Source organism: Haliotis cracherodii, unplaced genomic scaffold (assembly GCF_022045235.1).
Source record: "Haliotis cracherodii isolate W230 unplaced genomic scaffold, xgHalCrac1.p SCAF_3, whole genome shotgun sequence".
Classification (NCBI taxonomy): Eukaryota; Metazoa; Mollusca; class Gastropoda; order Lepetellida; family Haliotidae; genus Haliotis; species Haliotis cracherodii.
The window spans coordinates 12601038-12624550 of NW_027266286.1; the positions used below are offsets into that span (position 1 = coordinate 12601038).

A 23513-nucleotide genomic window follows, 5' to 3' on the forward strand; every position below is an offset into this window, starting at 1 on the left:
TTTGTATCTTATAAAGTACTTTATGTAACTCCGTTGTGCATGGGCCTGTGGCCTTTAATACAATTAAGATTTGAAATTGAAATTCACATGATATTTAGCGACATTTTGTAACGCTACCAGAGTTCCAAAATTCACATACTGCATATAAACTTCATTAAACTACGTTTAAAACGAACACGCCTATAACGAACTGACGGATCTAATGAATTTTTTTTTGGGTCCCAACCATTTGCTGTATATATGCTTACAACGAACTAGGGTTATAACGAACTAAATCTAGTGGTATCTTTACGTTCGTTTTAACCGCAGTTTACCGAATCCACATTTAGTAACGCAGTCATGATGACAATGCTGTTTCACATGTATACACAAGCTATCGTACTGCTCAACTGTCGTGGCCTACTGGAACTGTAATGTCAGAGTAAGTATTATACCCGCTTGGGTGTGTAACACGTCGTAACGTCGTCAGCAGAGATTTCCTTTCAGGTAGCTATCTGTTCAGCCAGTCAGTAAACATGACTCAGCAAGATAGTTACCTCAGGTGACCCACGACAGCTCGTACGGCGTTGATAGAGACGAACTAGCTCATCTTGTAATTTGTGACTGACAAAACTGAGATACAATTTTACCATCACCGTGGACGAATAACAGTGAACAACAGAAATGGGGGCTTCACCGAGTTTTCCTGTGGTCTCGCTGCCGAGAGAGAGGATCGTTGTCGTAACGGGTGGCAATACAGGTATGTGCTTCGAATAGTTTATTGTCATACCGGTTCGTAATTCATTGAATGCATACAGAGTTTAGCCGAAAACCAGTGTTATTATGTTTGTTAACGTAATGCAGAATTGCCATTGAACTATGGCTAGATATTTCTTTGGTGAGTGCGTAATCTGACACAAAGTTCAAAGTACAAAGTTTGTGTGATTTTGAATAGAGTTGTGTCCCTTTGACTGTACATCGGTGGGACGTGGCTGACGTAAAATCACAGACATGTGATCACAATGTGATCCTCCATTTCCTGTATCACTGACCCACACTATACCGTATTTGATGACGACTACGCTGTTCGTTTTCCTCAAACTGCAGTTAAACCCGCTCGATACGTTCCCAGATATGAATGCACTACATATATGTATTAATTCTCGTTCATTTGGAGCTTATATAAAGGTCTATCGCTCGGATAAGAATTGTTTACTCACCGTACAAGTGTATATTCATAAAAGTGAGTGAGTCAGTTGGGTTTAACGCCGCTTTTAACATTATACTAGTCATATCACGGCGTGTCAGCTTAATGTGGGAGGAAAGCCCGAAGTGATGCAGGTTTCAGACGTTTACCACTTCGGTGTAACCCACGAGCACGGGTATGGTGCTGACAAACCTAGAAACACAATTGGGGTGAACCGGGATTCGAACCCACAATCATAGGTTTCTGGTGTGCCCAAGGGACGCAACTCTGCACAGCGAATTGCGGCGCATTAGACGACTGGGCCACCCGTACCCCCTTATATTCCTAATAACATTAATAACGAGGCCTGTATTTCAAGTAAAGGGATGACTAGTCTGTTTTGTATTTCGGTATAACGAATTTCAATCCCTTGACTAACCCGGATGTAGTGATTCATGAGGTCTTTAATAACAAGAAGTGATCATTTATTCATAATAGGGGTCCATGTTTTCTTTCTAGGGATTGGCTATGAAACTGCCAAACATATCGCTATGATGGGGGCTACAGTGATAATTGCCTGTCGATCCGAGCAGAGAGCCACTGATGTAAGTTGTCTGGCAACAATGGTTGTGGTTTGTTTTGTGTGACATTGTGTTTATCGCCGCAATCAGCAATATGCCAGCTATATGACGGCGGTTTGTAAATAATCGAGTCTGGACCAGACAATCCAGTGACTGACATCATGAGCATCGATCTACTCATTTGGGATACGATGACATGTATCAACCAAGTCAGGGAACCTGACCACCCGATCCCGCCTGTCGCCTTTTACGACAAGCAGTCGTCTTTAAACCCATAAACACGCATGGGTTGCTGACCTATTCTATCCCGGAACCTCTGGCAACAATAAACTGGTGATGTGTGTAAAACAATGAAATACTTTCTTTACGTCAAATCTGTGTCAGTCTTTCTCACCAAATTTCTCATTTTTGATGCTAATCTTCGACTCGTATTTGTGATATATACCGAAACGTCGCTTTTCACAGTATTAAAGAAGTTGTTATCCATAAAATTGTGTCTATCTTGTAAATAAAAATCCACAAAATAAAGACTGGGAACGTAAGCATTCATTCCGAAGACACATTGTTATGATTAAAGATCTTTAGGTTTCTTGATGTTCACTTACTGTCGGAAATTCGGAATGGTTCCTCGGTCGTACTGCTGAAATATTACTGAGTGCAGCATTTAAACAAACATTGATTGTCTTGTGTTTCACAATTTTTATCAATATTCTTATCATGGCTTTTTTATCATCGAAGGCAATCAAAAGGATGAATGAAGATTATGAACAAATCAAAGCAGAAGGCAAGCTGGAGGAAGGACATATAAATGAAGACAAACTCCCTGTAGAGTTCATGAAGCTGGATCTGGCTTCTCTGAAATCAACCATGGACTTCATAGAGGCATTCAAGTCTTCCGGGCGGAAACTCCATGTCCTGTTGTGTAATGCTGGTCTGGCGGCTACGGAAAGAGGTACATATAATTCTAAACATGGGATTAGCTAAATGTATAGCTAATGCATTGATCGAATTTGCTGTAAGCCCAACCACTTGATAATTAAGCATAGTTCCTCATAATGTTACAATATTGAGAAACCACAACAAATTAAACGTATTTGTCACGAATGGGTGTCCATTACAGTAAGTATGTATATGCGATGTGACACGTCACTAGGTTTTGTGTGACGCTGGGTCAAAGTACACGGAGGTCAAATACTGAGGACATGGCTAGGTTTTGTGTGACGCTGGGTCAAAGTACAAGGAGGTCAAATACTGAGGACATGGCTAGGTTTTGTGTGACGCTGGGTCAAAGTACACGGAGGTCAAACACTGAGGACATGGCTAGGTTTTGTGTGACGCTGGGTCAAAGTACACGGAGGTCAAACACTGAGGACATGGCTAGGTTTTGTGTGACGCTGGGTCAAAGTACAAAGAGGTCAAATACTGAGGACACCAATACGCACATGATATCACATAGGTCATAGGTCAGTATAGTTATAACACCATAGATAAACGTGTTCAAATTCAAATGTTTTGTATGAATGGCCAGAGACCCAAATGCATGCTATAGCGCTCAGGATCATTTTTTACTAGATTGACAAGTTTTATATAAAAACGTTTCGGATTTTGAAGACATACTTGAAATGTATCTTGACAGATTCGTCAGATTGCAAATCTTGATGATTATGTAATGCGAGTAACTGTCTCCATTGGGAGAATCGTTTCCGTATTCGCGCTTATACACAGCCCTGTACAGCGAATTTCGGACCCTTAAACAACCCCCAGCTCCGTGGCCGCCTCCGTGGTCTAGTGGATAGAGCGTCTGCCCGTACGGGTTGTTACCCTGCCTGGCGCTTGGTTTTGAAGGGCTAACACAACTACAAGGACTGGCCGGCTCGGTATGCTGTGTCTGAGTAGGGTATACTGTGTCTGAGTAGGGTATGCTGTGTCTGAGTAGGGTATGCTGTGTCTGAGTAGGGTATGCTGTGTCTGAGTAGGGTATACTGTGTCTGAGTAGGGTATACTGTGTCTGAGTAGGGTATCCATGTTAAAATGATATCTCAGTGGGCTAGCACTATAAGAACGACATTAGTCCAGAATAGTACAAGCAACAACAACAACAACAACAACAACAACAACAACACACACGCACATACACACACACACACACACACACACACACACTCTCTCTCTCTCTCTCTGCTCCCATCCCATACACCTTTAAAAGCGGGAATAGACCAAACTCACTCACTCACTCCAAGGAGACGTACAAAGATATTCAGACAGTCTCAGCATCATAGTGTTCATCAACTTGATCTGGTCTGTTTCAGAGATCACAGACGATGGGTATGAGCTGCACTTCCAGGTAAATGGGACGTCTGTAGGCAAGAACATGTATGTGAATTTTGTCTGACATACACAAAACCACCCCCTGGTAGTATTGGAAACATTCATGTACAGTAAACTACGGTTATAACGAACTCAAAGCAACTACTATTTTTAGTTCGTTATAACCGTAGTTCGTTATAACCGTAGTTTACTGTATAATCAATCAAAATATTTGTGTAAAGGTAGTCGATGTGAATTACCTTATGTACGCCTGCAATGCACCTGATGACCTCATCATTACGATTGATTCCTACAATTAACTCCCTGTCGTGTCTTATTATGCTAGTTGCTCTAGTTTACCGTTTTTTCATCCTTGTGATTTCTTACGTTCATGCATTTATTGACAACGTATTTACGATACATTTCTCATAAAATTATTAATGAAGGTAGAATTCTTAATCATTCTCCGTTGTAGGTTCTAATCAATGTCATTGTTAATACGTTAAACACTAATTTATTCCTAACCTTCACGACCATTTCTCGCACAACATCAAACCTTGGTGTTTGTCCTCGCAGGTGAACTACCTGGGCCACTTCCTGATTGTCGCCCATCTGCTGCCTATAATGAAGACCTCGGGAGAAGACTGCAGGATTGTGTTCACGTCAAGTCTGGCACACAAATTCGCCACATTTAACTTGGACAAAGCACAAGCAAAGAACCCTTCAGATTTTAGCAACCTACGTTTCTATGGCAACTCAAAGTTATATCAGGTAGGGCCACCTGAAGGTACTCTTCTGGTTGGCATACTGTTTCAAGGGTAAAATAATGATAATAATAACAACAAGGACAACAACAACAACAACAGTATCTTAAGCGACATCATTTTATTACCGTCTTCGCCATGCTTGCGGTTTTGACTCAGAGGTCCATCCATGGTACGACCCTGAATATGCAGAGGGCGTCATGGAAAATGATAAATACAAAATCCTTTGGAATAGGCCCGTATACAGCCGCAGAAATATCAAGGCCAACACACCTGATCTTGTCCTTTTTGATAAATCCAATGAAATCATTTATAATATTGAATTTTCTGTCCTTTTTGACAGTAATGTAATTGAAAAGATTGAGGAAAAACATATGCGGACCTCGCTTTCGAAATGTCTTACTTGCATCCCAAGTACTAAGATGTCCGATTCCCCATTGTTCTCGGTGCCTTAGGTTTGGTACCTCCCAATCTGTTGACTGACATTGGGACAGTACCCGGGTTAGCTACCAGGAATACAGCCCTTCTGACAATCTGGGTAATGCAGAAGGCTGCAGTGTTTGGGAGTCTTCACATTCTCCAAAATGTCCTGGGCCCTGAGCTGATGATGAGCCTAACCAGCCTGACTGTGCCAGGATCACCCAAACACTCTTCACTGCATTTTTAAAATGTTAATCAGTAACTAATAAAAATATAATAATAATGATAATGCAAAAGTCGAACTATACTTCTCCCCAAGAATGGTGATTTGACTGACTCTAAACACCTCCGTACCTCTCGTCTGAACACTCTGTACAAAATATTTACAGGGTGTCTTACAGATCTTGTGTCATACTGCGCTTCCAATGACATTATGTACATGGAGCTGAAAGGAATCAGTACAGGATGTTGGGGTAGTAAGGATCAATTGCTAGCACTAGAGATGATGTCTTTCAACTTTCAGATCCAGCATATGTTCAGCCTTCTACGTCGCCAGCATGGAGAACACGTCACGGTGACGTCATTCCACCCGGGTGCAGTTGGAACTGAGTTGGCCAGGAACTATGCGAGGCGGCGATTTTATTCTGTTCTCATGGGGGCCATGTATGCTTTAAGTGAGTGTAACACGGTGGACATACTGGATAGGGTACTGGATAGGGTTTTAGGTCACATGGCCCTGAATGATCTGTGTCTTGGACAAGCAAACCAGCGATCGATTTACTGAGCACATTCCACTACTTAACGAAACATACTAGTGTCAACGCCCATGTTGACGGGGAATTAGCTCTTGGGGGAATAAAGAACACAATCGACATCACTGTCCCGGAACGCTTTATGCACAACATGCAAACAGTAAACAAAAAATGCACAATGAGCGGAATACCTGCTCTGACAACACAAACACAGCAATGAGCGGACCTTCCAGCTCAGGCATACCTGTGGTGAGCGGAGCTCCAGCTCACCTCAGGACGTTTCCTACGAGCAGCACATCCTGCTCAAGGTCGTCCCTACCCCATGCTCGGAATACCAAGCTTTTTAACACCATGTTATGGTAACACATATATAGTAATGAACAACAATGGACAGGCAAAGAGACAATGACGTTGCTTTTGACATTGGACATATGGGCGTGATGAACCGACACAGTTCAGGGGATGATCAATGAAGGCAATAAATGCCATACTATAAAAAGCAGTAGATAAAGGGAAGTGATATGGTAGTCCAGACTGACTGACAGCCAAAATACAATGAAATGTTGGTGAGGATTAACAACGGGGATTAGTGTCTTATAAATACAGACAAGTAAGTAATGGAAACATGCACATGTCATGGCTACAGGGTAATTAGCCTTTCGAGTCAAACGTACTTCAGACAATGGTAGTCGTAAATCAGTTGCTATGACACTAGTACCATCTTCCCGAGGCAAGGGAGTTAACTGACTCTAAAAGTCCAGTTTCCACCCTTGCCGAACTAGGCTGGAATGTCTGGGCTTGATCGAAGCGCAACTAGTGGCTCTTTAGGGTCATGTCCCTTCTATGTCCCTCTTATTGCCCAATCAGATTCCACCATATCACGTGCATTTGTTTCAAACAAAATGGCGGCGCCCAGTCAAGAGGGTCTGATCGATGATCCAGATATATATTATAATAAAACGGGTCTTATCTAGCGAAGTGCATCAAATCACGTGAGCACCTTGATTAAAAACTTGAAAAGATTTGGAAAACATCTGTCGACGTACAGTTGAGCAAATCCTGCAGTCGACCGAAATCTGCACGTTGTTGTTTACGAACCAGATGTCGATTTCGTTTCGCGACTTTGACTATGCGTAGACTCGTTAGTCCAGCCAAAATATGACTCCATAATTGGAAACTTGCCTTTTACAGTCAGTTAACTCCCTTGCCTCGGGAAGATTTACAACCAGGTCATGACTTACAGTTATGTACCAAAATGACATCCACATTTTAGTCACCCTTTGCAATAAGCAAACAAGGATACTGGGGATAGTCACAGATCCGTAATGATACAGGAGCGCCATCGACCAATTTTCATGACTGTAGGTAATATTAGGACGAACTAAGCTGGGGATGTTTTACCAACATTGCATATTTAGTTTTAGTTGTACTGATTTGAGTTATTTATTGTCATATCATCAATTCTAGATACTGGGAAGAGTTCCGTCGCTTGGGATGCACTGGTCATCCAATAGCAAACTAGTCCTGGTTGGGATCCTTTCACTAACGTTTCTGAACACCATACCCGTGCTGTAAGGTTTTTACAAAGAGACAACCATCCTCGACATGCACCTCTGTGTACGTCCACATTTAGCTATAAGTTTCTTGGGTAAAATCTTTTATTATTTGCAGGAATTACTCGGACTCCTTTTCAAGGGGCGGTAACTCTGGTGGACGCTGCAGTGAATCCCGCAAAGAAGGGTTTGAATGGGGTCTATCTTGTTGATTGCAAGCCAGCTTCCATGTCCAGTGATGCCAGGTACATATTGGTTGCCTTATTCTCTACATGTTCAAAACCTAGACTGGATGCAGAACTTGTTCTCCCAAAGCATTAATTTCAATTAACGGATATAATTACTTGAACATATTGGGGCGGAGTGGGCAAGTGATCAAAAGCGCCAGTAGATGACCAAATTGTGGGAACGTACATACACCCAAAACACATGCAAAAAACGTATGGTGTCACCCTGGGCAAGTTACTTATTCACCCAGCAGAGAATGGGTACGCGATATGTGAGGTGGATGTAAAAACCTTCTACCTCTCCTAGACAGCTTGGGTTGCATACTCCCCAGGTAGTTGAGAATGATACCTGGAATGCAAACGGATCCACTGGTCGGGGAACCAACAAAACCGCATTTGAGCATATACTAGTACCTGCGGTATATAGATGTGTAATATACTTATAATACTAATTTCAGGAATGAAAAATACCAAGAAGAACTGTGGACGTACACGTTGGAGTGTTTGAAGCAGTATCTGCCCGAGGATGTCCTCAGTGCATTGGGAGGATCTTCATCCTGACCTGGCGCATCATACCAGGGGATACAGAGACAGACAGACAGACTGACAGTCAGCATATTACCTCAATCACTGTGATATAACTTGCATATTGTCCTTGATGGCACATACGACAACCATGTTGTATTGAGTAATAACACACAGCCACAATCTAAAAGACGTCAGATACTGTTGTTGACATGTATAATCTCCATCTCAGCCATTAAAAATCATGGATGAAAGTATTTGGCTCATTGTGATGTAACTGTTGTGGAGATAAACAAAGCTGGACAAAACGTGTTATGGTAAAGTCAGAATCGGACAACGGACAACATTTGAGAGACCATCGCGCTCTTTCTACCAAGATTTCAAAGAGCGTCATACGACTCTTGCTCAGAAGATATTTGATCAAGGTAACAACATTTAAGGCCTCAGTGAAGCTGTCAAAAATTTTATGGTAGACATACGGAGGACATTTCCAAATTTCCAAATCAGTGACAAAAATAATGCCGGATGCAATTCCCTATATATGTTCCCGTGTTTTTTCAGGGTAACAATTTACTTGCCTTTGCATGTGTTTGTGACGGGTGCCATCGGTGGGGAAGGATACGCTCACCTTTTCGCTAACACCTGGTATCAATACTATTTGAGAGTGATTCATAAACATGTTCATATGCATGCTCATGATATAGTCGGAATCGTACAATCGAGCCTGCTTTATGCAGAGATTTCTATTGGATATGAAAAGGGTTTTGTCGCTTTATTTAATACAGATTTCTTATCATTTATCCCTTACATTTAGAAGTGATGATGATAGAAATGTTTGGACGTGTGTAATAAAACAACAAGGAAGAGATCAAGTCATTATAGTGAGTGAGTATGTTTTACGCCGCTTTTAGCAATATTCCAGCAGTATCACGGCGGGGGACGCCAGAAATGGGCTTCACACATTGTACCCATGTCGGGAATCGAACCAGGGTCTTCGGCTTGACGAGCGAACGCTTTAACCCCGCGGCTACCCGACCGCCCCGCAAGTCATTATAACCCATATCAATGGATTTCACCTACAAATGACCATAACGTTATAAAATTATTTTAAAAAACTTGCTGAAATTCATAATAAATATATACATAAGGAAGAGAGCCTTTCAAAGACTAAAATAAATACATGTTATCTGGATGCTTGCGCCCATATACTTTAACTATGTATTAGGTATCTAATGGTATATCTTATATATCATTTGTTACTAATAAACATTAACACTGATAAATATGTGGATGTTTTCTTTCGAACGAATATGAGTAATGGGTTCAAATAGCAGATTACCCCCAACTTCCATTCAAGGATCACCGATGTACGAGTCATAAGTTATTAATGGACAGTATGCATCCGTGGTGTAATTCCGTAAAGTGACAGGCATCTACGATTTATGATCATACAGAGCCTTCGTTCCCACACATCCCAGATATGGCTATGACACTATTATAAGTGTCACACACACTCGTATGAATGGTGTTCTCAGAAAGATGTAGAATCATTATGTAATGACAGGGGATCTGTGAAAGGAATTGGAAAAAGTCAAAGTTTAGAAAGAGTTTAGAGTTTACTTCTAGAGAGTATTTGTAAACATTTGATCAATTCATATGATTCAAGCCATGTACATAGAGATTACATGAGATTTTCAGCAGCATTAGGCTGCAACACTATAAAATCCTATTGAAGTCGGCGTAAAACCACCCGTGAACATCCGGAGTAGAATAGGTCTTCAGCAACCCATGCCTGCTATTAAAGGCCTTCTATGCTTGTCGTAAGAAAGCGACTAACAGGATCGCTGACTTGGTTGGTGCATTTCATCGTATCCCAATTGCGTAGATCGATGCTCATGATGTCAATCACTGGATTATCTAGTCCAGACGGGATTATTTATAGACCGCCGTCACATAGCTGGAATATTGCTTAACATACAAACAAACAAACAAACAAACAAACAAACAAACAAACAGAGCAGAGCCTTGACCCTTGTTTCCCAGCAGGTCACTCTTCAGGTCACTCTTCTTTGAGGCTTATTGATTGCATACGCAAAGTTAACCCATCACACACCTACCATCCGCAAGGAAATTAAGTTCCTAAGTTGAATTATTTCATATCAATTACGACCAGAAAATAGTCCCCTGTGTGTTATAGGTAGTAATAAACATTCATTGAAGGTCAGTGACGTTTTGTTAATTGTGGGCGCGGATGTCTGCATGCGTGGGAATAGCCAGGGGTAATTAGCACGAAGTAGGGTTGTAAAACACTGACAGGCCTCATCGCATTCTGAACAGTTATTATTTTTTGACAACTTTCAAGTCGTATAAATTAGTACATTTGATGGAATAAATATCTTTAAGAAAGCTCCATGATTGTGTATTGGTTGTCGCGGATACAGAACTAGAAGACCATAGGTTCCCACGATCAGTCATCATGTTTTGTATTAGTGTGAGTGATATAGGCCTCTCCACTTGATGGGACCGCCTCTGTGGTAATAATGTGTTCAACACTGAAGGTGTAGGTTCATCATTTTTTTCTGATTTACTATTGTGACCAGATGTAAGACGTTCACCATCCTCTTTACATTCAACTGAATTCAACTGTGAATTCGTCGAATTGGGAAGTAAATATATGTGTGCATGTCATGTGCACTGAATTGACATTATATATACTGAACCGCAAAAGAAACGTCACCCTAAGTATCATTGCATGAAAAGTTGTCATTTAAATACCCGGGTAATTTTTGTCAAAGTTTCTAAAATTTAACATTACCTTGTCCAGAAAAATAAAATTTGATTAAAATCCCCAAAGATAACAATAAAACAAAAACCCAAATGATCGCCCAAACGCATCACGGCAATGGCCATGGTAACCCGATGCACGTGGGTTCCGTGCAAATTGAAATGCACATGCGTTCCCCCATTTCGTGCCCTAAAGAAATCCACCCAGATCGGATAACATTCATTCGTTATTGAATTGCTACCACATGCCAAGATTGACATGAAATCAGCGACAAATTGAAAACTGGACAAACCGCCCGGCAAGTAGCCAATGCAATTCAAGTCCACGTAAGGACCATATACAGGCTCCAACAACGGTACCAGACACCCAACACTACAGATGACCGACCACGTCAGGATCGTCAGATTGTGCGACAGCACCTTCAAGATCCCTTTGTTACAGCTGCGGAAACTGCTCGGCAGACCATGGGTACATACCAGTGACACATTAGTGCGGACATCGTGCGTCGACGATTGACGAGCAGACACCTCCACTGTCACAGGCCACACAGGACCCATTCTGACACCACGTCATCGCCGGGACCGTCTTCAGTGGGCAACACAGCACCAGCATTGGCGCCACCAGCAGTGGAGAAGAGTCCTCTTCTCAGAAGGGAGCCGTTACTGTATCTCAACAGCAGATGGCAGATAGGGAGTCTTGCGACGCCGTGGGGAGCGTTATTCGGATGCTTGTGTTGTTGATGTGTCAAAGCAGCTTTGATCAAGTCTTGAGACCACACGCCATACCTCATTTGGCACGTCGCCGCAATCACGAGTTTCAGCCTGATAACGCCCGTGCCCACACTGCGAGAGCAACAAGAGACTTCCTCCAGCAGAATGACATCAGAACCATGCAGTGGCCTGCGCTCAGTCCCGATTTAGATTCAAAGACAGCTGAAATCAGCGACAAATTGAAAACTGGACAAACCGCCCGGCAAGTAGCCAATGCAATTCAAGTCCACGTAAGGACCATATACAGGCTCCAACAACGGTACCAGACACCCAACACTACAGATGACCGACCACGTCAGGATCGTCAGATTGTGCGACAGCACCTTCAAGATCCCTTTGTTACAGCTGCGGAAACTGCTCGGCAGACCATGGGTACATACCAGTGACACATTAGTGCGGACATCGTGCGTCGACGATTGACGAGCAGACACCTCCACTGTCACAGGCCACACAGGACCCATTCTGACACCACGTCATCGCCGGGACCGTCTTCAGTGGGCAACACAGCACCAGCATTGGCGCCACCAGCAGTGGAGAAGAGTCCTCTTCTCAGAAGGGAGCCGTTACTGTATCTCAACAGCAGATGGCAGATAGGGAGTCTTGCGACGCCGTGGGGAGCGTTATTCGGATGCTTGTGTTGTTGATGTGTCAAAGCAGCTTTGATCAAGTCTTGAGACCACACGCCATACCTCATTTGGCACGTCGCCGCAATCACGAGTTTCAGCCTGATAACGCCCGTGCCCACACTGCGAGAGCAACAAGAGACTTCCTCCAGCAGAATGACATCAGAACCATGCAGTGGCCTGCGCTCAGTCCCGATTTAGATTCAAAGACAGCTGAATGACGTCCGACCAAGGCCGACAACTGCTGCTGAACTGCGTCAGGCGTTCCTCAGAGTGTGGGCTCCAGTGCCTATGGCCTTCATCAACCGCCTCATCCATTCCATGTATCGACGTTGCACGGCAGTCATCAATGCACATGGCGGACACACGAGATACTGACTTGTGATGCCATTTTCTCAGAGACGAAGTGTTGTGTTTCACTTAAGAACATTTGACACTTTAATTTCAACCTTGATGATCAGTTTTGCCAAGTTTCATCGTTTTGATATGTCTCAAAGTATGTTTACAGTGTTTGGACAAAAAAGGTTTCTCATATATCTACCCATGGTGACGTTTCTTTTGCGGTTCAGTATATTTATAAACCAGCAATCAGCCGACCACCTTATGTAATCTACTGAAACCACACGACCAGACAAAAATGGTGCTTTTTGTTACTTTAGCTCGGTCACATGCCATAGAAAATCCAGTTGTCCCATGACAAAGACATCGAACAAGGCATTGTATATTTGTTGACTTGCTGGTATGACTGTACAATAGGGAAACGCTATGCGCGCCTCAGCATTCGTCAACTGTTCATACAAACCTTTACCGCTACCGTTTCCCTGTCATGACTATGTATACAGCCACCCCAGCAATGTACAGGTATGGAAAACTGTTCGACACCTACATGTACTAAAACCTCAAGGTGAGAACTTTTCTCGTGACAACACCTTTATGGCGAGTGAGTGAGTGAGTGAGTGGGTGGATGGGTGGGAGGAGTAAGTGAGTGAGTGAGTGAGTGAGTGAGTGGGTGGGTGAGTGAGTGAGTGAGTGAGTGAGTGAGTGAGTGAGTGGGTGGGTGGGTGGGTGGGTGAATGAGTGAGTGAGTGAGTGAGTGAGTGAGTGAGTGGTAGGATGGGTGGGAGGAGTAAGTGAGTGAGTGAGTGAGTGAGTGAGTGAGTGGGTGGGTGGGTGGGTGAATGAGTGAGTGAGTGAGTGAGTGAGTGAGTGAGTGAGTGAGTGAGTGGGTTATGTCCCGGCGGCCACTTTATGACAGGTTCATCACTGACTGAAAGCGATCAACAATCCTAACCGTCGGGACATGAGTGAGTGAGTATAGTATTACACTACATTTGCCACAGTATCACGGAGAGGTACACCAGAACGTAGGGACATGATGAAGCTCAAATAACCTAGTCTCAGTTCAATATTTGAGAAATCTTTTTATTAAGTAATCAGTTGTGGATAATACAAATATATCTGGATCAATCAAAACAAAGTATTCATTTGCTTGAATTATATATGAGTGTGTGGTGACCGTTGTATGCAGTCTAATCGATAGTATGCTGTGACGATTTACGATCGTATGTATAGCAATAGCGTAGGAATACAATGCCTGAGGGAACGCCCCATTTTTTATCAAATGATTTGCAGCTATGGTAAATAAACATTCACACCTCAGGAAACTTTGAAAGCTTATTGAAATTGTCTGACAATACAACCATACCTAATGTCAAATACTCTATAGCCTAGGAGTATGTCATTGTCGGGGCAATGTAACATTATATTGTTTACACAATTCTATTGTGACAAAAGGAATCAACACAGAAGTACAAAAGATATAATGACACGAAGCAGGGCCGATGATTTCGTCGCGGTAGCGCTGTCCATTGAGATTTCCCTCTACCACTATCAAACGGGTCCTGTCTTACTGTAATATCCACCCCATACCATAACGCTGCCCCCCCCCCCCCCCCCCCCCCCCCCCCCCCGCCCCGAACCGATCATCTTCCGTGACACAATGATTGACGTAGCGTAACGTTCACTTCGATGTCGGTAACTCGAATCCGTCCATCGCTGTGGCTGAGGTGAAAACGAGACTCGTCAGTGAATAGAGCTTGTCCCCACTGCATGGCCGTCCTGCGTAGACGCTGTCTGCACCACTGTAGACGTGCTTGACGGTGGTTTCCTGTCTAAATGGGACGTCTGGCGGGTCTTCTGGCGACAATCCCTGCACATCTGAGGCGACGACGTACAGTTTGTGAAGATATTCGTCGAAGGCCAGGGATGCTTCTTGCAGTCACTGTTGCTGGCTGGAATCGATTTTGTAGGTGTGTTGTTCGAATCCAGTTGTCTTGTCGATTATTGCTTACGCGTGGCCTGCCACTCCGTGGATGGTCTCTGACTGCTTTCGCCTGTTGCCAACGTTGCCATAAACACCAAATGGTGTTTCTGTGGACGTTAAATTGTCTTGCAACATCCTGCTTCAAGCATACCAATGGCTCGCAGACGCTCATTTTCGGACAGGCGTGGCATTTCGTAATTTTGAATAATTGCATAATTTTGTTTTTCAGAGTGGTTGTTGTCAGCACGATGCTAAACAATGCATATGGAATCCCGTTAACGCACATGTTTTTATACCCATTCTTGCGTAGTGAAATGCACGGGGCTTGCATAAATGTCAACTTTTGCATGGAATGCACGCGTTTCTGTAGCAGTTGCGTTTTTGTGACTTGATTCCATACATGTACTGCAATATTGAAAACCAAACTTTACTTGTTTGAAAAATACACTAAAATTTTGGTGTCACTGGAACTTTTGTTGTTGAGTATATGATACACAGAAAATAGTCCAATATACTTTACAGGTAGTAATCAACGTTGATTTATACTTATGACTGAGTCATTGTTTTTCAGATACTAGAACCCACGAGCAAATAACATGGATGGAGCTGGACTCGTCGGGATTGTCATCCTCGTGTTAATATTACTGGCTCTACTTATATTTATTTGGTACTGTTACACGGGGAAGCTGAAATGGGGGTCATGCAGAAACTGAACACCTTTGGAACCTGATTTGCTCCATGATGTACTGCATGGGTCCTATCTTTGTGAACATCAATGAACGTGACAGAATGGATATGCATATGATTATCTACTTTACCCTTCATGAAAGTATTCCATACATCAACTTATAACAAATTATTGCTATCTCACTGGTTTAAATGCGTCCTCTCTTGTTGATGGATATGCATCAGGACTGCAGTGTGTATTCCACGCCGGTGTGAAATATTGTACAGACCAAAAACTTTGTATTGACATTAACGTTAATGTTGTCATAATGCATGCAACAAACCAATGAATGGCATGTTTGTCTGTACATGGCAGTGTACGCTCATGCTTTGATTTCGGTTGTTTGTCTGTTGTTTAACGCCGCAATCAAGAACTATTCGCGTACTATGATAGCACGAGTCTGGTACAGGCCACACAGTGATTGATAATATGAGGAACGATCCACTCGGCTGAGTACGATGACAAGCAATCAACCAACTAACCAAGTCTCCGAGCCTGATACCTCCCGATCCATTGTATCGCCTTGTGGGAAATGCTTAGTTGCTGTGGACAATTTGTAACTCAGAATCTCCAAGGGGTGTGTTGTTTTAGCAAATGTATGTATTTACTGGCGCAGAATAAAGCAAAATAACTCAACCGTATTTGACCGTTATTCAAGACAACAAATATTCGGCTCCCGGATTCATAGCTATAAACTGAACGAGATTCGAGAATTTCGTGCTCATCTACTTACCAAGTGGATTGTATACCTATTTGTAGACACCGACCTACTGCCAGTTTCTAGCTCTACTCTAGATTCAGGCACGGAGGCAGTCCTCTTTCAAGACAATCAACAGTACTCTGAACATTCGTGAGTGCCATTAAGTCAATGTCAGGGCCTGTTACCTATTACTGCTGCCATGTCTTTATCTATTGTATTGTCTTTTGGTATTGTGAAACTAAACTTACGATTTTTGTGTTCACGTTGCATTTCAGTTTGAAAATGACATAGTAACAATAAAAGAGGTAGATGGTTAGGGAATGAAAGGCATGTTATGTCTATTATGTCAATCAAAAACAGTCGTTATTGATAGACATCTGTTCGTTTTCATTCGTCCTAAACAAAGGGCATGCTAAGATTGAATGGCTTTCACATGATGTGTTCAGATGCCTTCATTTCAGCGAATAAATATTTGAAATTCTCTTTCAGTGGGATCATGAATGTGAAACGTCATTGTAACCTGACCATGGTAGAAGGCTTCATCACAAACAAGGGAAACGCAGCGGGAAACACAAGGATGCAACTCACCCAAGTGGTGATGTGTTCAATTAGGAAAAACACCTCATAACATGGGCCAACGAGAGCCAGCGAATGAACGCTCTTTGACTTTTAACTATCCAGGTTGGTCATGGTATTAGTGTCTGTCGGCAACGCAAACGTTATTGGTCAAATAGGTTACCGTGACCTTTGCGCTAATCTACAGGAAACGATCATCATCATTATGTATAGCAAAGTCGACTACATTTTCCGCAGATGGAGCAGCGCTTACAAACAGACAGACAGACCTTCATCGACAGAGATGCACACGATGTCCAGCGGAACGTTTGTTGGGCTCCTGGCAATATGTGCTGTTGGTAAGTTTTATTCATAAACAATATGCATATGCTTGTATAGGTGGTTTTCTGTTTTCTCTGGATCCAGTGGGTTAATGCTATTGGTGGGCGTTTAATGGTGTCATCGCTGTACCTGACACTGAGTAGTGAGTGTCGCGTCACGACTTCGTCTCTTCAATATGCATGTATTGGGATTTTTCCCCTGCCTTTCACAGGGTAACTTTATGTCTACCCCTGAGTCAATTTTGTGTTTAATTTGCCAGTATTATATATGCATGTCAGATGTAACAACACTTTTGTACTTCATTATACAGTATATGTACTTCAACAAATCTATGGGGTGTAAATTAGGAATGATAGTTTTCTCTATAAGTGTATTTAATTGCACCCAAACTGTTTTTTATATACGGGTTTTGGATATCGCAAATGTGTTTTAAAACTTCAAGGGAAGTCGCAATTACATGATTGACTACATCTGTGGTAAATATATAACAAACTATTTTCGCTCGACATTGAAGTACATGTTATTGTTACAGCATGGTAATAACAGGAAAACATCTTGCTGACAACGTCGTTAAACTGTCGGCCATACAGCGCATCTTGTTATAAAGTTTGATCAAAGTAGATAACCTTCATTATTTCAGCTCAGTGTCAGCTATTTGATGCTCTGTACAAATACGTCATCGACAAAGGTGCTGAGACCACCATCCCTGTCAGTACATTGAACCAGCCAGTCAATGTATCCATAGGGATGTCGCTTATACAGCTAACATCACTGGTAAGTACCATCGGCCAGCCAGTCAATGTATCCATAGGGATGTCGCTTATACAGCTAACATCACTGGTAAGTACCATCGGCCAGCCAGTCAATGTATCCATAGGGATGTCGCATTTAGAGCTAACATCACTGGTAAATACCATCGGCCAGCCAGTCAATGTATCCATAGGGATGTCGCTTATACAGCTAACATCACTGGTAAGTACCATCGGCCAGCCAGTCAATGTATCCATTGGGATGTCGCTTTTAGAGCTAACATCACTGGTTAGTACCATCGGCCAGCCAGTCAATGTATCCATGGGGATGTCGCTTTTAGAGCTAACAAGTTAGTTCTCTACAATACCACTGTACCTCCACGTTCACTACAACACTACTGGACCCCAACGTTCACTACCAATACCACTGTACCTCCACGTTCACTACGACACTACTGGGCCCCAACGTTCACTACCAATACCACTGTACCTCCAAGTTCACTACGACACTACTGGACCCCAACGTTCACTACCGATACTACTGTATCTCCACGTTCACTACCAACACTACTGTACCTCCAAGTTCACTACAACACTACGGTACATACACGTTCACTACCAATACTACTGTACCTCCACGTTCACTACCAATACCACTGTACCTCCAAGTTCACTACAACACTACGGTACATCCACGTTCACTACCAACACTACTGTACCTCCACGTTCACTACCAATACCACTGTACCTCCACTTTAACTGCCAATACCACTGTACCTCTAAGTTCACTACAACACTACTGTACCTCCATGTTCACTACAACACTACTGGACCCCAACGTTCACTACCAATACTACTGTACCTCCACTTTAACTACCAACACTACTGTACCTCCAAGTTCACTACAACACTACTGGACCCCAACGTTCACTACCAATACCACTGTACCTCCACGTTCACTACAACACTCCTGGACCCCAACGTTCACTACCAATACTACTGTACCTCCAAGTTCACTACAACACTACTGTACCCCAAAGTTCACTACAATACTACTGTACCTCTACGTTCACTACCAATACTACTGTAACCCCAAGTTCACTTCAATACCACTGTACCTCCACGTTCACTACAACACTACTGGACCCCAACGTTCACTACCGATACTACTGTACCAAAACGTTCACTTCCAACACAATACTACCTCCACGTTCACCATAACACTACTGGACCCCAACGTTCACTACCAATACTACTGTACCAAAACGTTCATTTCCAACACAATAATACCTCCACGTTCACTATATCACTACTGGACCCCAACGTTCACTACAATACTACTGTACACTTTAACTGCCAACGCTAATGTACCTCGACGTATCACTATTGGACCCCCACCAAGAATACCAACAGGTTGAACACTGACTCTAATTACTCCTGAAGCCGCAATGTGCTCACATTATGGGTGAAGTCCATTTTGCCGCCCGTGCAACACGACCACTAACTGTGGTAACACCCCCCCCCCCCCCACCCCCCCACCCACCACACACACACACACACACACACACACACACACCCGCACATAGTGAACTCAATTTTCTTCTTGTTACAGGACCCCAAGTCCGGTGATACTGAGTTCGAGGTGTGGATGTCCTACGAATGGACAGACACAAGGCTGTCATGGAACCGTACAACTTTCAACGATACAAGAATGATCCGTATTCCAGCTTCCAAGATCTGGAACCCGGATGTCATGCTATACAACGGGTGAGTGTGCTTACATTTGTTTTGGTTTACTTGTTTAATATAAAAGTGTGCACAGAGATAGAGAGAGAAAGAGAGAGAGAGAGAGAGAGAGAGAGAGAGAGAGAGAGAGAGAGAGAGAGAGAGAGAGAGAGAGAGAGAGAGAGAGAGCAAAAAACGTCACCCTATAAGATATAACTAATCGCATATACTCCTGATAATATGGTATAGATTATGTGGTATGATTGTGGATATGTACGATTATCAAGGTGTTGACTATTTTATGACTATTAATATAGGACACAGCTGCCTGTACATATCTGATGGAATATTATTTACCTGATTATGCGACACCACTTTGTCACCAGACACACAAGTACCCGTGAAGTCCTGGCTGTTGTGGAAAGTACCGGAAGTGTCATGCATATGCCCCCCACCACTCTCAAGACACGTTGTGACGTCAGCAACTACACTACCGACGGCACCGTCACCTGCAGACTCAAATTCGGATCGTGGACATACGATGGCTTCCTTCTCAACCCCGTCACTACTTCGTGGAACGATGTAGACGTCTCCGACTACAACCCGGGTGGGACAGAGTGGGATTTGACAGAGCACAAGGTGGAACGCAATGTCATATACTATTCATGTTGCCCGGAGCCGTTCGCGGACATCACCTTTTCCTTCACCTTCATGAAGAAAGGGAAGAGATACAACGGATGGAGCATTTTTGGTTAATCTCATTGCCCAAGTCGTCCACTCAGTATACTGACTCTGAGCCGACCAGTCCTTGGAATTCAGTTTGTAACCACAAAAGCCATATTTTAACTTTTGACACTCTATTCACTGGATGCGGTCTTCTGGAAGATGGACAATTTGTTGTTTAAGTTTTTATTTCATTCGTCAGTACTTTTAGTTTATTACAAGCTGCACACGTTCAAACTTGATGATTTACTTGTGAACACGTTTTATTGCTTGGAGATTGGAAATACCAGACAGCTCAAAATGATTGTCTTATGTATTTGCGTTATAAATAAATGTTCAATATCAATCTTAAGTTAAAATGAAGAATGAAGTATTGATCATATCCACTGTCCTATGATACATGTACTGATCTCGCCGAGTTCAACTCGGTTGGGACAGTGTGGGATTTGACCGGGCACAAGGTGGAACGCAATGTAAGGTACTATTCATGTTGCCTGGCGCCGTACCCGGACGTCAACTTCTTCATCACCTTCATGAAGAGAGGAAAGAGATACAGCGGGTGGAGTATTTTTAACTAATCTCAGAGTTCAAGTCGTCTTGAAGACTTGAGGGGAGGTCAAATGAGGTTAAAGATTATTGCACTTGTGTGTTTTATGCTGCTTTGAGTGAGTGAGTGAGTGAGTGAGTGGGTTTTAACGCCGCTTTTAACAGTATTCCAGTCATATCGCGGCTTATGCTGCTTTGAAGAGTCCGGGTTTATGCTAGTTATATAGTGTTAGCTCACTGAGATAACATGCAGCAGTTTAACAGGGTTAAAGGGTAATAATATATTTACAACATATTCTGGTATGACGTGATTGGGGATCGAAACACCGACTTTCCACTCTCCGGACAGACTTTCTATTCACTAGAACACGCATGCGGTCTTCCGGAAGATGAACAGTATGTTCTTTTACTTTTTATTTCGTTTGTCAGTAGTTTTGGTTTATGACACAACCGTTGCCATAGTAACAAGAGGATCTAGTTTTAAACTTGATGTGAACTTGTGACACGCATTTCCTTGCTAGGAGATTGGAAATATCTGATAAATTTCAACCCTATCTTGTAGTGAATATACATGTTATAAGTAAACGTTTACTATTAAACATGCGCATAATCAATCTGTAGTAAAAACATAGAATAAAATATTGATCATATCCGCTGTATTACATTGTATGTTCTGGCTGGTAGTGTGAGTGAATGAGTGAGTGAGTGAGTGAGTGAGTGAGTGAGTGTGTTAACATTAAAATTTCCTTTGCTTGTATTCAATTCCCAAATGTAACTGCAACTATCATATTTATATTTGGCATAAAGCTTTTGCACATGGATTGGCAGCGAAATTGTTTTATAAAGAAGCAGATACAAAATGGCTAAAGATCGGGAAAGGATACAAAATGAAGATTCCAAGTTCAGTGACATGCTTCACCCATTGAAGCAAGCCGTTTCAATGACGGAATCTCAATCCACTAGGCCTGGCAGCTTTAGTACGAGTCACATACCCGAGGAACATGCATGGCGCCGTTAGTGGAGCAGAAATGGCGGGCGGGAAAACAAAATGCCAAAACCCACGTCGCTCGTCGAGGAAAAGGAGTTAGAAGCGTCAGTAAAAGATATCGGGAAAGAATTGAAGTTGTCGAAATTTGAGGAGAAGAGAAGAGAGAGCAGAGATTGGAGAGGCGTCGATATCGAGTAGAACGAGTAGACCTAGTGAGAGTTGCAGTCGGTCAAGGATCGAAACGTGCGGGTCGGTCAATTATACAAAAGTTCAAATTGCAAAAGGCAAATCAAATTGTTGAATATATTTGGACGAACCCCATGGAATTGTTTGGGCAAAGGAAAGGTTATTTCATATAGGGAGAGGTATAAGGAAGTGGGCCCTTGGTAAAGTTACTGAAGAACCTATGCAAGAATGCAAATCATGTTGGGGTTTGATAAGCGAGAGCGCGTTGGATACCTTTCTTCTATCATGAGAGTTAGTGCTAGTCATTTTTGGAATAGCGTGCTTTTATTTGACAAAAACTACAGGTAAGGCCAAACTGAGGAGGGTTAAGTTATCCTTGGGGTCAACAACATCATGAACTTGGAGAGTTTTATCTGATTCCAAAATTGAACAGTACAACAGGAACGGCTTTGCGTGAGATGCAGTCCAAGTCTTTTATTCCTAACTGCCGTTTGGGTGGTCCAAGGCACCAAACATATTTCAGAAACTCTTAAGTGCAGTTTGTAAGATTATGTTCAGGCATTACAGTAATCAGTTACTTTGATGATGTTCTAGTTATGGATAAAACGTTTGCCAGGTGCCAGGATGGTTTAAACCTTTTTAAAACGATAAGACAATTAGCGTTTACCTAAACTTGAAAAAAAGAGGAAGGACCTTGTCTAGGAATCTTGTTTGATACGAGGGCCATTCAAAATATAACCAGCCTAAGCTATTTATTAGATCTTAACGGTTGCATGTTTGTCACGTGCTGTGCACCAATGTATGTCACGTGCATAGACAAAGTTTCCCTGAGGAAATTGTATTTGAAGTCACACACGTGATCCATGAAGATGGCAAGGGTAGATTCTGCCAAATTTTCTTCAAAGGTTGAATACAGGGCTGTTATTAGGTACCTCTACTTAAAAGGGAAACCGGGAAAGGAGATACATGATGAATTGTCAGATGTTTATGGTGACAGTGCACCTTCGTATGCACAGGTCAAATTCTGGGTTACAGAATTTAAGAGGGGTAGGGTGAGCCTGGAAGATGAGCCACGTCCTAGCAGGCCTGTAGAGGTGACCAATGACCAAACCAGTGAAGCTTTGAGACAACTGATTGTCAAAGACAGGCGAATGAAGGTGTCAGAAATGGCCAAGGCCTTGGACATTTCAGAGGAAAGTGTCCATACCATTTTGCACGATCGTCTGGGTATGAGGAAGCTGTCTGCCCGATGGGTCCCGAAATGTCTGAGTGATGATCAGAAGGCTGTACGTGCGTCAATGTGTCAGGCACTTTTGATGCAATGCAGTCTGGATGCAGAAAACTTTATGGAGAGAATTGTTACTGGTGATGAAACCTGGGTACACCACTATGACCCAGAAACCAAAGAACGGAGTAAGCAGTGGACTGGCTTTGCTTCACCCCGTCCAAAAAAGTTTAAGACTCAACCATCGGCTGG

The 23513-nt window shown here is 42.7% G+C and overlaps 2 protein-coding genes across 2 annotated transcripts; both read left to right on the forward strand.

Annotated features, from left to right (window-relative positions):
• The first annotated feature begins 414 nt into the window (after positions 1-414).
• On the forward strand, positions 415-9161 carry LOC139474251 (polyprenol dehydrogenase-like). The gene is made up of 8 exons (XM_071257178.1): positions 415-739; positions 1685-1770; positions 2485-2698; positions 4056-4090; positions 4630-4824; positions 5761-5911; positions 7661-7787; positions 8228-9161. The coding sequence occupies exons 1-8, from the start codon at positions 664-666 to the stop codon at positions 8328-8330; spliced, it is 987 nt and encodes a 328-aa protein (XP_071113279.1). The 5' UTR covers positions 415-663; the 3' UTR covers positions 8331-9161.
• Positions 9162-17003: 7842 nt separating this feature from the next.
• Positions 17004-20647, forward strand: LOC139474895 (acetylcholine-binding protein-like). Its single transcript, XM_071258088.1, has 4 exons — positions 17004-17136; positions 17760-17893; positions 19481-19635; positions 19980-20647. The coding sequence occupies exons 1-4, from the start codon at positions 17004-17006 to the stop codon at positions 20347-20349; spliced, it is 792 nt and encodes a 263-aa protein (XP_071114189.1). The 3' UTR covers positions 20350-20647.
• The last annotated feature ends 2866 nt before the right edge of the window (positions 20648-23513 follow it).